The following is a 17,068-nucleotide window of genomic DNA, read 5'->3' on the forward strand; positions in this document are numbered from 1 at the left end:
TGTTGGTAATTTTGCTGTTTAAAATGGCCCCTAATAGCCGGGCGCGGTGGCTCAAGCCTGTAATCCCAGCACTTTGGGAGGCCGAGACGGGTGGATCACGAGGTCGAGAGATCGAGACCATCCTGGTCAACATGGTGAAACCCCGTCTCTACTAAAAGTGCAAAAAATTAGCTGGGCATGGTGGCACGTGCCTGTAATCCCAGCTACTCAGGAGGCTGAAGCAGGAGAATTGCCTGACCCCAGGAGGCGGAGGTTGCGGTGAGCTGAGATCGCGCCATTGCACTCCAGCCTGGGTAACAAGGGCGAAACTCCGTCTCAAAAAAAAAAAAAAAAAAAAAAAAAAAGGCCCCTAACCATAATGTTCAGGTATTATCTAGTACCTCTAAGTGCAAAAAAGCTATGAAGTGCCCTACAGAGAAAATGCCTATGTTAGATAAAGTTTCATTCAGGGATGAGTTATATCACTGGTGGCCATGAGTTCAATGTTAATAAATCAATAATACATATTCAATAAGGTGTTTTTAGGCATAAACCTATATAAAACAAGGCTATATTGACTATGTGACAAAAATGTTTTAACTATAGGCTTGCAGGAACATAAACCTATATTTCCCCTAGGAGCAATCATTCAGTATTTGCTAATTCTCTGTTCATAGCAGACTTGTAAAACATAATTACTACAAATAACAATCAACTATATATGTAGTAAAACAAGGTATCACTCAGGAAAACCTACAAAATTATGTTAACACTGCTAAGAGTGGAGAAAAACTAATAATCCATTATTTTAAATTACGTATTTAAAGAATTATACCTTCAATGTTTAGTAGTGCATTTAACTTGTAATAGATCATTTGTAATTCAATAGCAATGTAATGTTTCAGTGCATGACAACAGTAAAAACTTCAAATCTCAAAACCAAGTCTAAAGTAGGCTGGAGAACAGTGGCATGATCCTGGCTCACTGGGGCCCCTGCGCTCAGGTGATCCTCCCACCTCAGCCTTCCAGGTAGCTGGGACTATAGGTGCATGCCCCAATACCTCACTAATTTTTTGCTTTTGTTGTTGTAGAGACAGGGTTTCACCATGTTGCCCAGGCTGGTCTTAAATTCCTGGGCTAAAGCGATCTGCCTGCCTTGGCCTCCTAAAGTACTGGAATTACAGGCATGAGCCACTGCACCTGGCTTAAAGTAATTCTTAGAAATAAATTTAAATATAATTTTTCTAATATAAAGATAAAAACTTTCTTATTATGGTAAAATAAATTTTCAGAATTAAGTTTAGCATCTAAAGATAATTCAAAGGCTACTCAGAGGCTATAATAGTGTATTAATACCAAATTTATTTTATAATGAAAGAACTTATAGGATTCATTGAGTTTTTTTATTTTTAGTGTATGCATTTTCTTCAAGTATTAGGTTTTGCTTAATTTTCAGAGTAGCAAGGGGAAATCTTACACAGAAGAAGTTCTGTCAATAGCAGTTGTTATGGTAGCTCTGTCAGTAATTTTATATATAACACTAATTTGCCTTAGTAATCAATCTCAAGAAAGAGTTTGATAAAAATAATGGGTATTTTAAAATATTACCCATATTAAATATTAAAAGACTATTGCCCACCCACAAAACACAAAAGTTGTATCTTACATAATCATTCAATAAGTGTAAAAGAAGAAAATAAGAGTAGTCATTCAATAAATGTCTGTTACTGAACCAAAAAAAAATGAAAACACTCTCCCACATTTCAGAGAACACATCACTGGATAATTAATCAACTAATTGATATATAGCAAAAAAAAGGTACCTTCTATATACTTTAAAAGCCTCTGAGGAGGTAATAAAGGGAATCGAATTGGGTCTAGCACTTCCACCACATGTTTTCTTCTTTTTCCCAAATCTTTCAGAATCCATTGCATTGCAGCTAAGAAGACCTGGTATTCATCCTCAATGCTAAGCTCTTCACTTCGCAAAATTTTGATCAGCTGATCTTTTGTAAGTGCCAGGAACTCTTCCCCACTATGAACCTCTAAGAAATGGACGTGAATGTAGTTTTCTGAGAATTCCAATAGATCATGGCAGGCAATCTGCTCAGAGAACTGAAAGATCCCAATGCAGTTCAGCGGATCAATTTGTCCTTTCAGAAATTCACAGCAAAGATGAACAACTTCAGTCAACTGTAGCATGTCTGCTGCAACAATCAACTCCTGGACATTATTCACACCTATGTTCACTATCCCTAGAGAAGTAGGAAGACAAAATGGCCAATAAAATAAAAACAAACATTGGCTTACCATATTCAAAAAGTGTTCTATTTGATTTCACTGATAGTTTGATGCTTGCAGAGTAGACAAATGCTAAAAAAGACAACCAAGGATTTGTGTAAAGAGCACAAAATTTAAATGATAACAATACCTAACACATTTATGAAAAACTTAAAATAAACCAGATGCAGCATTAATTGCTTTATATCCTCATTTAATCCTCACTACAATCCGATGTGGTAGATATTATTATTTTTCTTATTTTCATATTAAGGAAACAGAATCAAAGTTTAAGTAACTTGTCCATAAGTTGTATGGTCAAGCAAGTTGCAAGGTAGGGGTTGACATCAAAGTCCATGCTTTTGCCATAAAAAAGAAGAAAATCCCAGCACTTTGGGAGGCCGAGTCGGGCAGATCACAAGGTCAAGAGATCGAGACCATCCTGGCCAACATAGTGAAACCCTGTCTCTACTAAAAATACAAAAACTGCAGGCCGGGCGCGGTGGCTCAAGCCTGTAATCCCAGAACTTTGGGAGGCCGAGGCGGGTGGATCACGAGGTCAAGAGATCGAGACCATCCTGGTCAACACAGTGAAACTCCGTCTGTACTAAAAATACAAAAAATTAGCTGGGCATGATGGCTCGTGCCTGTAATCCCAGCTACTCAGGAGGCTGCGGCAGGAGAATTGCCTGAACCCAGGAGGCGGAGGTTGCGGTGAGCTGAGATCGCGCCATTGCACTCCAGCCTGGGTAACAAGAGCGAAACTCTGTCTCAAAAAAAAAAAAAAAAAAAAAGAGAGAAACTCCGTCTAAAAAAAAACCACACACACAAAAATTAGTTGGGCGTGGTGGCACATGCCTGTAGTCCCAGCTACTCGGGAGGCTGAGGCAGGAGAATTGCTTGAACCCAGGAGGTGGAGGTTGCAGTGAGCCGAGATCGTGCCACTGTACTCCAGCCTGGCGCCTGGCAACAAAGCAAGACTCTGTCTCAAAAAAAAAAAAAACAAGAAGAAAATCATGTGCTTTAGAACAACATAAATGGGGCTGGAGGCCATGATTCTAAGCAAATTAACACAAGAACAGAAAACCAAATATCACGTTTTCACTTATAAGTGGCAGCTAAACACTGCATACATATGGACACAAAGAAAGCATGGATACACTTAGAATGGAGGGTAGGAGGAAAGTAAGAACTGCAAAATTACGGCCAGGCATGGTGGCTCACGGGTGTAATCCCTGCACTTTGGGAGGCCGAGGCAGGTGGACCACTTGAGGTCAGGAGTTCGAGACCAGCCTGGCCAACACACGAAAACCCTGTCTGTACTAAAAGTACAAAAAAAATTATCTGGGCGTCGTGGTGGACGCCTGTAATCCCAGCTACTTGGGAGGCTGAGGCAGGAGAATCACTTGAACCCAGGAGGCAGAGGTTGCAGTGAGCCGAAATTGCACCAATGCACTCCAGCCTAGGTGACAGTAAGACTCTGTCTCAAAAAAAAAAAAAAAAGGAAAAAAGAAAGAAAGAAAGAAAGAAAAATTACCTATCGGGCATTATACCGATTATCTGGGGGACAAAATTATCTACATACCAAGCCCCCAAGACATGTAATTTATCCATGGAACAAACTTACACATGAACCTAAAATAAAAATTGGAAAGAAAAAAAACAAGCAACAACAACAAATAAAGTCTATGCTTTTAACATAAGGTTATATGCATGTAACAAACATTTACTGAGGCACTGGGGAGAGTAAGACAGGGTCTCTACCTTCAATTACGATAAAATGCCATACAATGCTCATTTTTTGTTTGTCTGTCTGTTTTGAGACAGTGTCTCGTTCTGTTGCCCAGGCTGGAGTGCAGTGGTGCAATCTTGGCTCACTGCAACCTCCTCCTCCTGGGCTCAGGTAAGCCTCCCACCTCAGCCTCCCAAGTAGCTGGTACTACAGACACCACAACAACCAGCTAGTTTTTTGTATTTTTTTATAGAGACAGGGTTTCGCCGCATTGCCCAGGCTGATCTCAAACTCCTGGACTCAAGCAATCCGTCCACCTCAGCCTCCCAAAGTGCTGGGATTACAGGTATGAGCCGCCATACTCAGCACAATGTTAGTTTTTAGTATTAGGAATAACCAAGAATCAACATATGAGAAACTATTAAATACTTAAACTATGTATACCACTCTCTTTTCCAAGGGCTTCATTTTCTTTTTTATAACATTTATTCCACTTAACTATGTGTCTAAAGTTTGTATTCCAGATAGATTTACAAAGACTCTTAGGGCACGGTTTGTCTGCTCTGTATTCCTAACACCTACCACAGGCGTCCCCAAACTACAGCCCACGGGCCACATGCGGCCCCCTGAGGCGATTTATCCGGCCCCCCTCCGAACTTCAGGAAGGGGCACCTCTTTCATTGGTGGTCAGTGAGAGAAGCACAGTATGTGGCGGCCCTCTAACGGTCTGAGGGACAGTGAACTGGCCCCCTGTGTAAAAAGTTTGGGGACACCTAACCTAGCATATACCAGATGCTTAAAAAAATTTTTTTTAAGTGAATGAAAGGCTAAAGAGATCATACTGAGAAACAGAATATGGTTCACTGAATGCAAACAAGGGGTTTTCCAAAAGTGTAAGAAATTGACTCCAGCAAGGGAATAAATAGTAGTTGCTGCAGAGAAAACGAATTAAGATTTACTTGAATGAAATGGGAATTAATGACAAACTTAGAGAAGATAGGTTGTGATGTAAGGAGGCTGAATGACTGTTACTAGAATAATGCCAAGTGTTACTTGAGAGTTAAGGCTATACAATTTAATATGGTTTTATAGTTAACAAAGCACTTTCACATTTACTAAAATTTATCTTGTTTAACCTTTACATAAATTATAAAATGCTACTGTATCTAATCTGCATTACCTAGAAAGCTCTGTAAAGGCAGAGAGTATGTTTGTCTGCTTTACTGTCTTATCTCCAGTGACTAGCTCAAAAGGAGTATTCAATAGACATTTGTTGAAAAATAAACAAACGATTGACTAAAGTTAAATGAAATGCCTAGTATCACAGAGCTAATTAGTGGCACACAGCTAGATCTCAATCCCAGGTCATTTGATTGATTCCAAGTAAAATGCATAAAAGTCTTAAGGTGATGTGTGGTGGCATATGCCTGTAGTCCTAGTTACTCAAGAGGAGAGGTGGAAGGATTTTTTGAGCCAAAGAGTTGGAGGCTGCAGTGAACTACGATTGTGTCACTGCACTTTAGCCTGGCTGACAGAGTGAGACCTTGTCTCTTTTAAAAAAAAAAAAAAAGGCCAGGTGTGGTGGCACGTGCCTATAATCCAAGCACTTTGGAGGCCAAGGCGGGCGGATCACCTGGTGAAACCCCGTCTTAAAAAAAAAAAAAAAAAAAAAATATATATATATATATATATATATATACATATATATATATACAAAAAGGTACAGTGGCTCACACCTGTAATCACCCCCCTGCACATTAAGAGGCTGAGGCAGGAGGATCACTTAGTCCCAGGAGTTTGAGATCTGCCTAGGCAACATAGCAAGACCTTGTCTCTACAAATAATAATAACAAATTGGCCAGGTGCAGTGGCTTATGCCTGTAATCCCAGCACTTTGGGAGGCCAAGGAGAGCAGCTCACTTGAGGCCAGGAGTTCGAGACTAGCCTGGCCAACATGGTAAAACTCGGTCTCTACTAAAAATACAAAAATTAACCTGCCTGGTAGCACATGCCTGTAATACCAGCCACTTGGGAGACTGACGCATGAAAATCGCTTGAACCTGGGAGGTGAAGGGTGCAATGAGGCAAGATTGCACCACCACTGTACTCTAGTCTGGGCAACACAGCAAAACTGTCTCAAAAAAAAAAAAAAAAATTAGTTGGGCATAGTGGCGTGAGGCTGTGGTCCCAGCTACTTTGGGAGGCTAAGGTGGTAGGTCATTTGAGCCTGAGAGGTTGAGTCCACACTGAGCCATAATCACGCGACTGCATTCCAGCCTGGGTGACAGGGTGAGACCCTATCTCAAAAATAAATAAATAAATAAATAAATAGGCTGGGCACAGTGGCTCACGCCTGTAATCCCAGCACTCTGGGAAGCCGAGGAGGGTGGATTGTCTGAGGTAAGGAGTTCATGACCAGTGTGGCCAACATGGCGAAACCCTGTCTCTACTAAAAATACAAAAAAATTAGCCAGGCATAATGGCATGCACCAAGGCCAGAGTGCAGTGGTATGATCTTGGCTCACTGCAACCTCTGCCTCCTGGGTTCAAGCGATTCTTCTGCTTCAGCTTCTGAGTAGCTGGAATTACTGGCACTCACCACCACACCTGGCTAATTTTTGTATTTTTAGTAAAGACAGGGTTTCATCATGTTGGTCAGGCTGATCTCAACCTCCTGACCTTGTGATCTGCCTGCTTCGGCCTCCCAAAGTGCTGGGATTACAGGGTGAGCCACCGCACCTGACATTTTATTTCTTTAATGGAAGTGCCAGTATTCAGAAATGTGGTAAGGATGCTATGAATGGTCTCGTTTACTAAATATCTCATTTGCTACTATCAGATAACAGAGGCAGAATAAATAACTTGTGACATTCCTCCTGTTTCTATGGTAGCTCAACACAAATTCCATAGAATAATCTGTGTTAATGTATATTTTTTCAAGTAAAAGAAACAGGGAACATTTAACAAGTAGTTTAATCAGCTCACACAAGTCATTTTGAATAGTGAGGTCAAGAATCCCTCAATGTTAGTTTGTACATAAGCCAATAGACAGAGCTTCATTTCTTTTAATAGATAAAAGATAATCATTTACAGTCCCCAAATTAAGGTTATCATTGTTTTCTGAAATGTTCCAAAAAGAAATAGGAAATAACAGAGAAATCGCCTTTTGTCATTTTCCAAGTTTAAATACCATGTATTTAAAAAAAGCAACAGGCCAGGTGTGCTGACTCATACCTGTGCTCCCAGCACTTTGGGAGGCCCAGGTGGGCAGATCACTTGAGGTCAGGAGTTTGAGACCAGCCTGGCCATGGGTGAAACCCAGTCTCTACTAAAAATACAAAAATCAGCCAGGGATGGTGGCAGGCACCTATAATCCAAGCTATTTGAGAGACTGAGGTAGGAGAATCGCTTGAACCTGGGAGGTGGAGGTAGTAGTGAGCTGAGATCATGCCAATACACTCCAGTCTAAGCAACAGAGTGAGACTCTTGTCTGAAAAACAAATAATAAAAATAAAAATAAAAATAACAAAATAAAATAAAGCAACAGGTGGCCATGGTGGCTCATGCCTGTAATCCTAGTACTTTGAGAGGCCAAGGCAGGTAGATCACTTGAGTCCAGGAGTTTGAGAGCAGACTGGGCAACACAGCAAAACCCCGTCTCTACAAAAAATTTAAAAATTAGCCAGGTCTGGCCGGGTATGGAGGCTCACACCTATAATCCCATCACCTTAGGAGGCCAAGGCAGGTGGATCACCTGAGGTCAGGAGTTCAAGACCAGCCTGGCCAACATGGCAAAATCCCATTTCTAATAAAAATACGGAAATTAACCAGTTGTGGTACCAGGTGCCTGTAATCCCAGCTACTCAAGAGGCTGAGGCAGGAGAATTGCTGTAACCCAGGAGGCGGAGGCTGCAGTGAGCCACAATCACACCACTGCACTCCAGCCTTGGCTACAGAGCAAGGCTCCATCTAAACAACACCACCACAAAATTAGGTGGTATGTGCAGCTGTAGTCCTAGCTACTTAGGAGTCTGAGGTGGGAGGATTGCTTGAGCCCAGGAGTTTGAGATCATTCTGGACAAGACAGCCAGACCTCATCTCTACCAAAAAATTTTAAAAATTTGCCAGGCATGGTGTTGTGTGTTGTGGTCCCACAAGTACTCACGAGGCTGAGGTGGGAGGAGAGCTTGAGCCCTGAAGATTGAGGCTGCAACGATCTTGCCACTGCATTTCAGCATGGGCAACAAAGCAACACTCTGTCTCAAAAAATAAAAATAAAAACAAAAGAGTCTAGGCACGGTGGCTCGCACCTGTAATACCAGCACTTAAGAGGCTGAGGTGAGTGGATTACTTGAGGTCAGGAGTTTGAGACCAGCCTGGCCAACATGGTGAAACCCCATCTCTACTAAAAAAAATACAAAAATTAGCTGGGTGTGTTAGCGCACGCCTGTATTCCCAGCTACTCACAGGAGAATCGCTTGAACCTGGGAGGCAGAGGTGGCAGTGAGCCAAGATTGCCCCACTATATTACAGCCTGGGCAACAGAGGGAAACTCCATCAGCCTCCCATTATCAGGGACTATAGACACAAGCCACCACACCCAGCTAATTTAAAAAAAATTTTTTATAGCCTAGGCAATATAGTGAGACACTGTCTCTACAAAAAAAATTTTTTTACATTAGCCAGGCATGGTGACATGTAACTGTAGTCACAGCTATGCAGGAGGGTGAGATGTTAACACTGCTTGAACCTAGATCAAGGCTGCACTGAGCTGTGTGTGTACCACTGCACTCCAACCTGGACAACAGAGAGAGACTCTGTCTCAAAAAAACCTCTTTTTTATAGAAACAGGGTCTTGCTATGTTGTCCTGCCTAGTCTCAAACTTCTGGCCTCAAGTAATCCTCTCCCACTGGCCCCTCGAACTGTTGGGATTACAGGCATGAACCACTATGCCCTTGTGTACATTCTCTAATGTTATTAAAACTCTTCAAAAACATTTAAGAAATAGTTTGAGGCTGGGCGCGGTGGCTCAAGCTTGTAATCCCAGCACTTTGGGAGGCCGAGGCGGGCGGATCACGAGGTCGAGAGATCTAGACCATCCTGGTCAACATGGTGAAACCCCATCTCTACTAAAAATACAAAAAATTAGCTGGGCATGGTGGTGCGTGCCTGTAATCCCAGCTACTCAGGAGGCTGAGGCAGGAGAATTGCCTGAACCCAGGAGGCGGAGGTTGCGGTGAGCCGAGAACGCGCCATTGCACTCCAGCCTGGGTAACAAGAGCAAAACTCCGTCTCAAAAAAAAAAAAAAAAAAAAAAAAAAAAAGAAATAGTTTGAGTAAAATAACATATGCTGATTATAAGCACTTTGTGGAAAAAAACTACCTACAGATAAACACTATCAAATATTCTGGTCATGGTCTCTTTCTCATGTGCAAATACACGTTTTTTGGGTTTTGTTTAAAACAAAATAGGGGTCTATTTATATGCTGATTCTTAAAATTTTAAATATTGTGCTGGGTGTGGTGGCTCACGTCTGTAATCCCAGCACTTTTGGAGGCCGAGGTGGGTGGATCGCCTGAGGCTGGGAGTTCGAGACCAGTCTGACCAACATGAAGAAACCCCGTCTCTACTAAAAATACAAAACTAGCCAGGTGTGGTGGTAGGTGCCTGTAATACCAGCTACTTGGGTGGCTGAGGTAGGAGAATTGCTTGAACCTGGGAGGTGGATGTTGCAGTGAGCCAAGATTGTGCTATTGCACTTGAGCCAGGGCAACAAGAGTGAAACTCCATCTCGAAAAAAATAAAGAAAAAAAGAAACAAAGCCAAATATTTCTACTAGTGCGTGACAAGGAAAAAAATACTGCAAGGAGTTGTTATTGTTAAAGGATTGTGTTAGGAATTGGAGCTTCCTAGAAATGCTCTTTGAAAAAAAAAATTTTTTTTTATATTGTAAACATTCTTCCATAATACTGTACATATATTTTAATATTTGTTAGATCTCATTTGTGAGATCTATACATTATCATAATTTATTTACCCATGTAACCTGCTGAGAGAGACAAGATTTTATTCAATTATATACTACTATAAATAATGTTACAGGCCAGGCATAGTGGCTCACATCTGTAATCTCAGCACTTTGCGGGCTGAGGCAGGCAGATCACGAGGTCAGGAGATCAAGACCATCATGGTCAAAGTGGTGAAACGCTGTCTCTACAAAATAAAATACAAAAATTAGCTAGGCGTGTTAGTGCATACCTGTAATCCCAGCTATTCAAGCGGCTGAGGCAGGAGAATTGCTTGAACCCAGGAGGCGAGGTTGCAGTGAGCCAAGATCATGCCACTGCACTCCAGCCTGGATTACAGAACAAGACTCTGTCTCAAATAATAATAATAATAATGTTACAACAAAATCCTGATATGTAAATATTTCCTTGCATCACTAATTCCTTCAGATTCCTAGAAAAAGAGCACCAGGTCAAAAGATATGAAATTTTCAGCTTCATAATAACATGTTGCTATAAGTTACCTTCTTGTTAAGTTACATCAATTTATATTCCCCCATTAGAGCATGAGTGATTGAATCATTCTTCACTAAAAGCAACAGGCTCATGTAACATACCTGTGTAAATGAAATCTAGAAGTATCTGAAAAATTGCAGCTTCGATTCCTAGAATCGGTACAACATCTTTTGAAGACTCTTTCATTCCTCCAGTGAACAAAGCTGCAAAGTAAGGACTGCTGGCAGCCAAAACGAGCCGATGAGCTTTAAAAGTTTCCTTTCCAACTTGCAGCTGCACATCACAGAAATGCTGTCCACTTCTCATCTTATTGATTTGGGCCAAGATGAGTTGGGCATGTTTATCTGATGAAAAAGGACTATCGGTAGCCTTAGGATAGCCTTCATTAGCCATGATGATGATAGATTAATTAAAAGGACTATTGCCCATAATCTGTTACTACACTGAAAAACAAAATACAGAGATCAAGCAACACATTTTTTTAACATGCTTCCTATTCATACATAAGAAACATTCTCTATACTTAAAATCTACTTAAGGACAAAAAAACAAAACAAGGACTAAAGTGTGGTACTATTAATATTTTTTTTTTTTTTTTTTTTTTTTTAGATGGAGTTTCGCTCTTGTTACCCAGGCTGGAGTGCAATGGCGCAATCTTGGCTCACCGCAACTTCCGCCTCCTGGGTTCAGGCAATTCTCCTGCCTCAGCCTCCTGAGTAGCTGGGATTACAGGCACGCGCCACCATGCCCAGCTAATTTTTTGTATTTTTAGTAGAGATGGGGTTTTACCATGTTGACCAGGATGGTCTCAATCTCTTGACCTCGTGATCCACCCACCTCGGCCTCCCGAAGTGCTGGGATTACAGGCTTGAGCCACCGCGCCTGGCCAATATTTCTAATACGGTTTTAGAGAACAAATAAGTAGGGGGCTAAAATAATTGGATAATGTTTGACACAAGAAATGGACCTACACTAGAAACTGAAAGATAAACAGTTAATATTAAGGTATGAGGAGAGAATATAAACCCTTCTTGATGGAGTAAAAAAATAATAATAAAGCACAAAGACAGAAAGTTAACAAAGCACACATCACAGCCAATATGAACTTTCAAAAAGCAGTTGTGATCAGTCTAACTGCTTAAAATTCTTCAATGTGTACACTTCCTGTAGCACACAAAGCCCTTGGAGATCCTTGTTATAATTCAAGACTTTGTTCAAATATAACTTCCTCCAGGAACCTTTCCGTTCCTCTTCTGGAATAGCGGAAATAGGGTCCCAAATTCATCTGGGTTTGTTGCTTACCCTAAGCTTATTAGTTTTACATTCTATAGTATAATCTACCTTATCAAATACCCTACCACCCTACTCCTGGCATACACACACACAGTCTGAAAGCTCCTTGAAAGACAGCCCTTTAAGGGCTCTATCTTTCGTAGCTATAGCACCAGTATATAACATATGTTAGGTTTCCAGTGTTTGTGAAATGAATGAGAACAAAGAGAAATAACAATAGCTTAGGGTTTTTTTTTTGTTTGTTTGTTTGTTTTTGAGACGGAGCCTCACTCTGTTGCCAGGCTAGAGTGCAGTGGCACTATCTCAGCTCACTGTAACCTCTGCCTCCTGGGTTCAAGCAATTCTCCTGCCGCAGCCCCCTGAGTTGCTGGGATTACAGGTGCTCCCCACCATGCCCAGCTAATTTTTGTACTTTATTAGTAGAGACAGGGTTTCACCATGTTCGCCAGGATGGTCTTGATCTCTTGATAGTGCTGGGATTACAGGCGTGAGTCACTGATCCTGGCCTGGGTTTTGTTTTGTTTTTTTTTTTTTAACTTTTAGCTTCTCCACATATTATGTCAGTAGTAGTTATTACAATAATTTAGAGGTGAGAAGAAACAAAAATCTTACCTAAAATGAGAGGAAGGAAACTGAAGCTCAGAGTTTCCCCAAGGATACAATGTTAGTACCACAATCTCAGTATCTGACTCCAGGCTTTCTTAATCTAAATCCATGACGGTTCCACCACATCACACTGCACAGGAATTATTAGGCCACCAAGCCTGTTCTAAATTGCTTTTTTGTTTCGTTTTGTTTTGTTTTTTGTTTCTAAATTGCGTTTTAAATAAAGAAACTGCTTGACACGGTGGCTCATGCATATAATCCCAGCACTTTGGGATGCCGAGGCATGCAAACCACTTGAATCCAGGAGTTCAAGACCAGCCTGGGCAACAGACAAAACCCATCTCTACTAAAAATACAACAATTATCCAGGCTTGGTGGCACCGGCTTATAATCCCAGCTACTTGAGAGGCTAAGGCACAAGAATCGCCTGAACCCAGGAGACAGAGGTTGCAGTGAGCTGAGATCGTACCACTGCCCTCTACCCTCTAGCCTGGGTGACAGAGCAAGACTCTGTCTCAAAACAAACAAACAAACAAAGAACCCAAGAGAACCTGTAATATAAGAGATATAGAATAGCATAGGGAAATTTAAGATGACTAAGATTTTGTAATTTAGATATAATTGACAACTGATAATAAGACATAGTGTAGGCCGGGCATGGTGGCTCATGCCTGTAATCCCAGTACTTTGGGAGGCCGAGGCAGGTGGATTATCTGAGGTCAGGAGTTCGAGACCAGTCTGACCAGCATGGTGAAACCCCATCTCAAAAAAAAAAAAAGACATAGTGTGGGCTGATGGTAGAAAAAAATGGTTACATTTACAATATTTAAACTTATCAAAGTTTAAATACAATTGATAATAAGACATAGTGTGGGCTGATGATAGAAAAAATGGTTACCTTTACAGTATTTAAACTTATCAAAGTCGAAATAACAAGGCTGATTATTATGACTTTCTAGGAATTAATTTACTGAGATATTTGAGAGGTTTGAAAGTAGCTGCTGACTGGGCACGGTGGCTCAAGCCTGTAATCCCAGCACTTTGGGAGGCTGAGGCAGGTGGATCACGAGGTCAAGAGATCGAGACCATCCTGGTCAACATGGTGAAACCCCGTCTCTACTAAAGATACAAAAAATTAGCTGGGCATGGTGGCACATGCCTGTAATCCCAGCTACTCAGGAGGCTGAGGCAGGAGAATTGCTTGAACCCAGGAGGCGGAGGTTGCAGTGAGCCGAGATCGCGCCATTGCACTCCAGCCTGGGTAACAAGAGCGAAACTCCGTCTCAAAAAAAAAAAAAGTAGCTGCTAAAACTTCCTATCACCATCTACAGAATATCAACATATTACATATAACTAGCATATAAAAGCAAGCAGTGTTTGAGGTGACAAATATGCTAATTACCCTGATTTGATCATTACGCATTCTATACATGTATCAAAATATCACACTGTTCCCCATACATGTAAATATAAAATAATCATTATGTATCAATTTAAAAAATATGTATTTGGGGGGACAGGGTCTCACTCTGTCACCCAAATTAGAGTAAACAATAAATTTTTAAAAGTGGGTGAAAGGGGCTGGGCACAGTGGCTCATACCTGTCAGTACAGATCTTTGGGAGGCTGAGGTGGGCAGATCACTTGAGTCCAGGAGTTTGAGATTAGCCTGGGCAACATGGCTACACCCAGTCTCTACTAAAAATACAAAAAAAATTATCCAGGCACGATAGCACAGACCTGTAGTCCCAGCTACTCAGGGGAGGCTGAGGAGGAAGGACCACCTGAGCCAGGAAAGTCGAGGCTGCAGTTAGCTGAGATGGCACCACTGCACTCCAGCCTAGATGATAGAGCAAGACCCTGTCTCAAAAAAAAAAAAAAAAAAAAAAAAAAAAAAAAAAAAGCCTGGGGCAGTGGCTCAAGCCTGTAATCCCAGCACTCTGGGAAGCTGAGGGGGGTGGCTCACCTGAGGTCAGGAGTTCAAGACCAGCCTGGCCAACATGGCGAAATCCTCTCTACTAAAAAATACAAAAATTGGCTGGGTGCGGTGGCTCACACCTGTATACCAGCACTTTCGGAGGCTGAGGTGGGTAAATCATGAGGTCAAGGGATCGAGACCATCCTGGCCAACATGGTGAAACCCTGTCTCTATTAAAAATACAAAAATCGGCTGGGCATGGTGGTGCGCGCCTGTAGTCGCAGCTACTTGGGAGGCTGAGGCAGGAGAATCGCTTCAACCCAGAAAGTGGAGGTTGCAGTGAGCTGAGATGGTGCCACTGCCCTCCAGCCTGGCGACAGAGACAGACTCTGTCTCAAAAAAAGAAAAAAGAAAAAAAATTAGCCAGGTGACGGCCGGGCGCGGTGGCTCAAGCCTGTAATCCCAGCACTTTGGGAGGCTGAGGCGGGTGGATCACGAGGTCAAGAGATCGAGACCATCCTGGTCAACATGGTGAAACCCCGTCTCTACTAAAAATACTAAAAATTAGCTGGGCATGGCGGCGCGTGCCTGTAATCCCAGCTACTCAGGAGGCTGAGGCAGGAGAATTGCTTGAATCCAGGAGGCGGAGGCTGCGGTGAGCCGAGATCGCGCCATTGCACTCCAGCCTGGGTAACAAGAGCGAAACTCCGCCTCAAAAAAAAAAAAAAAAAAATTAGCCAGGTGTGGTGGTGGTCACCTGTAATCCCAGCATTCGGGAGGCTGAGGCAGGATAATCACTTGAACCAAGGAGGCAGAGATTGCAGTGGGCCGAGATTGTACCACTGCACTCCAGCCTGGGCAACAGAAAACTGCGTCTTAAAAAAAAAAAAAAAAAAGCCGGGGTGGGGGGCAGGTGGCGCACCTCCCTCCAGTCACTTTTCGGCGGCGCAAGCAGAGTCTATTCCGACCAGCCCCACTTTTAAAAATAAAGTTAAATAAAAAAAGAAAAAAGGGATGGGGAAGAAAGCATGTATTTTTTCTGTTTCCCATTTCTCTCTGTCAGAACATTTAAAACTCTAGTGGTGTAACTACAAAGTACTTCCTCTGTCCCTTATTTCAAGGCATCAAGCATAGCCACTGAGCTAAAATGCTGCCTCCTGCTACCAAGAAGAGTTGACTGAATATCCTTCGGGTAGCAGACAACAGAAATACTAGCCTGTTACCATGCTTCTCAGTAACTGCTGACACCACCCCACTATCAGTGGGGTAGGAACATCATCCCCAAAGGTAGCATGTGGAGTGACCGTATTTGCAAAGGAAAAGAGCGCAGTTCTGTGACATTGCATAGGGATATAAGGGACGTGCCTTATGTGCCCCAAGTTTGAAAAGCACATTATTGGCTGGGCAAGGTGGCTCACCTCTGTAATCCCGGCATTTTGGTAGGCCCTAATGGGAGGATCGCTTGAATCCAGGATTTCAAGACCGGCCTGGGCAACATAGAGAGACCCTCCCCCACCCCCTCCGCAAAAAAATTTTTAAACATTAACTGGGTCTGATGGGGCACGCCTGTACTTCCAGCTACTTAACAGACTGAGATGGGAGGATGGCTGCAGCCTGAGAAGTCGAGCGGCTGCAGTGAGTTGTGATCGCGCCACTGAACTACACCCTGAGCGACAGGGCGAGACTGTCTCAAAAAAAAAAAAAAAAAAAAAGTGCGGATAAAGAAAAGCAGATTATTAGGAAACGGTAGAAATGCCCAGAGGAACTAAAGCGGACCTATGCTTGCTGGCTTTGAATTCACTGCTGAGAACATGTGGAAGCTGCTTCAGCAAAGGGGTGTCGGAAAGAACATCCCAGACAAGCGTCAAAACATCGAGGTTCTTTGTGCTGGCGTTGGGGGCCCGACCTACAGAGCTAGCCCTAAGCTGCTGCTACACTAAAAGCTGATACTCGTTCCCGCGATACCTAAAGGTCAGGGAAGGCATCTCAGACAAACGAGGCGACAACCGAGGGACTGCGGGCACGGCCTCAGGATCCCCCAGTGGGGGTGCGGGAGGCCGGGGCGGTCGGGACGAGAAGGTCTGGGAAGGGCAACACTTAAAGACTGTCGGAGGAAGGCATGCGGCGGCCGGAGGAAAGGCGAGGAAATACACAGTTCTAGAGGGTCCTCTCACTCCAGTTCTCAGGGGTCTGGAATGCCGGAGACAGCAGAGGAGGAAGTTCCCCACCCTGTCAGAGACGTGCCCGGAAGCAGGCCCTCCTTACCCGCCGCTTCCCCTTCCCTCCAGCGCCCACTCAGGCTCGGCGCGCGCAGTCGTGACCGGCCCCGGCCGGGGAGGGCGGGGGAAAGCCTGCGTGGGTGACGAGGCGGGAGTGACGAGGCCGTGCGGTCCCCGGAGGACCGGATGAGAAGCCCGGCGGGGTGAAGAGGCTTCCGACGCTTCACCGGCGCTGGACTGTCACTGCGCGTGCGCGGGGTTCTTCCGCTCGCGGGTGGCTGGGCCGCCGGCGCCTGTCGTTGCCCACTGCTTGGGCCCCGGGCTTGGACTTGCTTCCCCGCGGACCAGCTGCCCGGCTGCAAGCCTCTGCTCCTGCCTGCTGGCCGACTGGCTCACCCTTTCCATGCCGCTTGCACTCTTGATTCTTGGGGTGTCCTAGGAAGGCCGCGGATCTCAGTGTTAAGGAGAGACGACCGGTACTCCTGGCACGGTGCTTCTCTACCATTCTCTTAAATCGTT

General features: G+C 43.4%; 1 protein-coding gene across 6 annotated transcripts in view; it reads right to left on the reverse strand.

The window, feature by feature from the left end:
- IPP (intracisternal A particle-promoted polypeptide) overlaps positions 1-16,786 on the reverse strand; it is a 61,448-nt gene extending 44,662 nt beyond the window's left edge. For 3 of the 6 annotated variants that reach the window (XM_074380730.1, XM_003936896.4, XM_074380727.1), the window contains exons 1-3: positions 16,596-16,786; positions 10,616-10,957; positions 1,803-2,234 (exon numbers count right to left, since the gene is read on the reverse strand). In XM_074380730.1, the coding sequence (XP_074236831.1) occupies positions 1,803-2,234; positions 10,616-10,907 (724 nt within the window). In that variant the 5' untranslated portion in view covers positions 10,908-10,957; positions 16,596-16,786. The other 3 variants (XM_074380729.1, XM_074380728.1, XM_074380732.1) reach the window with 3 other exon arrangements.
- Between the last annotated feature and the right edge of the window lie 282 nt (positions 16,787-17,068).

The sequence above is a fragment of the Saimiri boliviensis genome, chromosome 11 (genome assembly GCF_048565385.1).
Source record: "Saimiri boliviensis isolate mSaiBol1 chromosome 11, mSaiBol1.pri, whole genome shotgun sequence".
In the NCBI taxonomy this organism is placed as follows: domain Eukaryota; kingdom Metazoa; phylum Chordata; class Mammalia; order Primates; family Cebidae; genus Saimiri; species Saimiri boliviensis.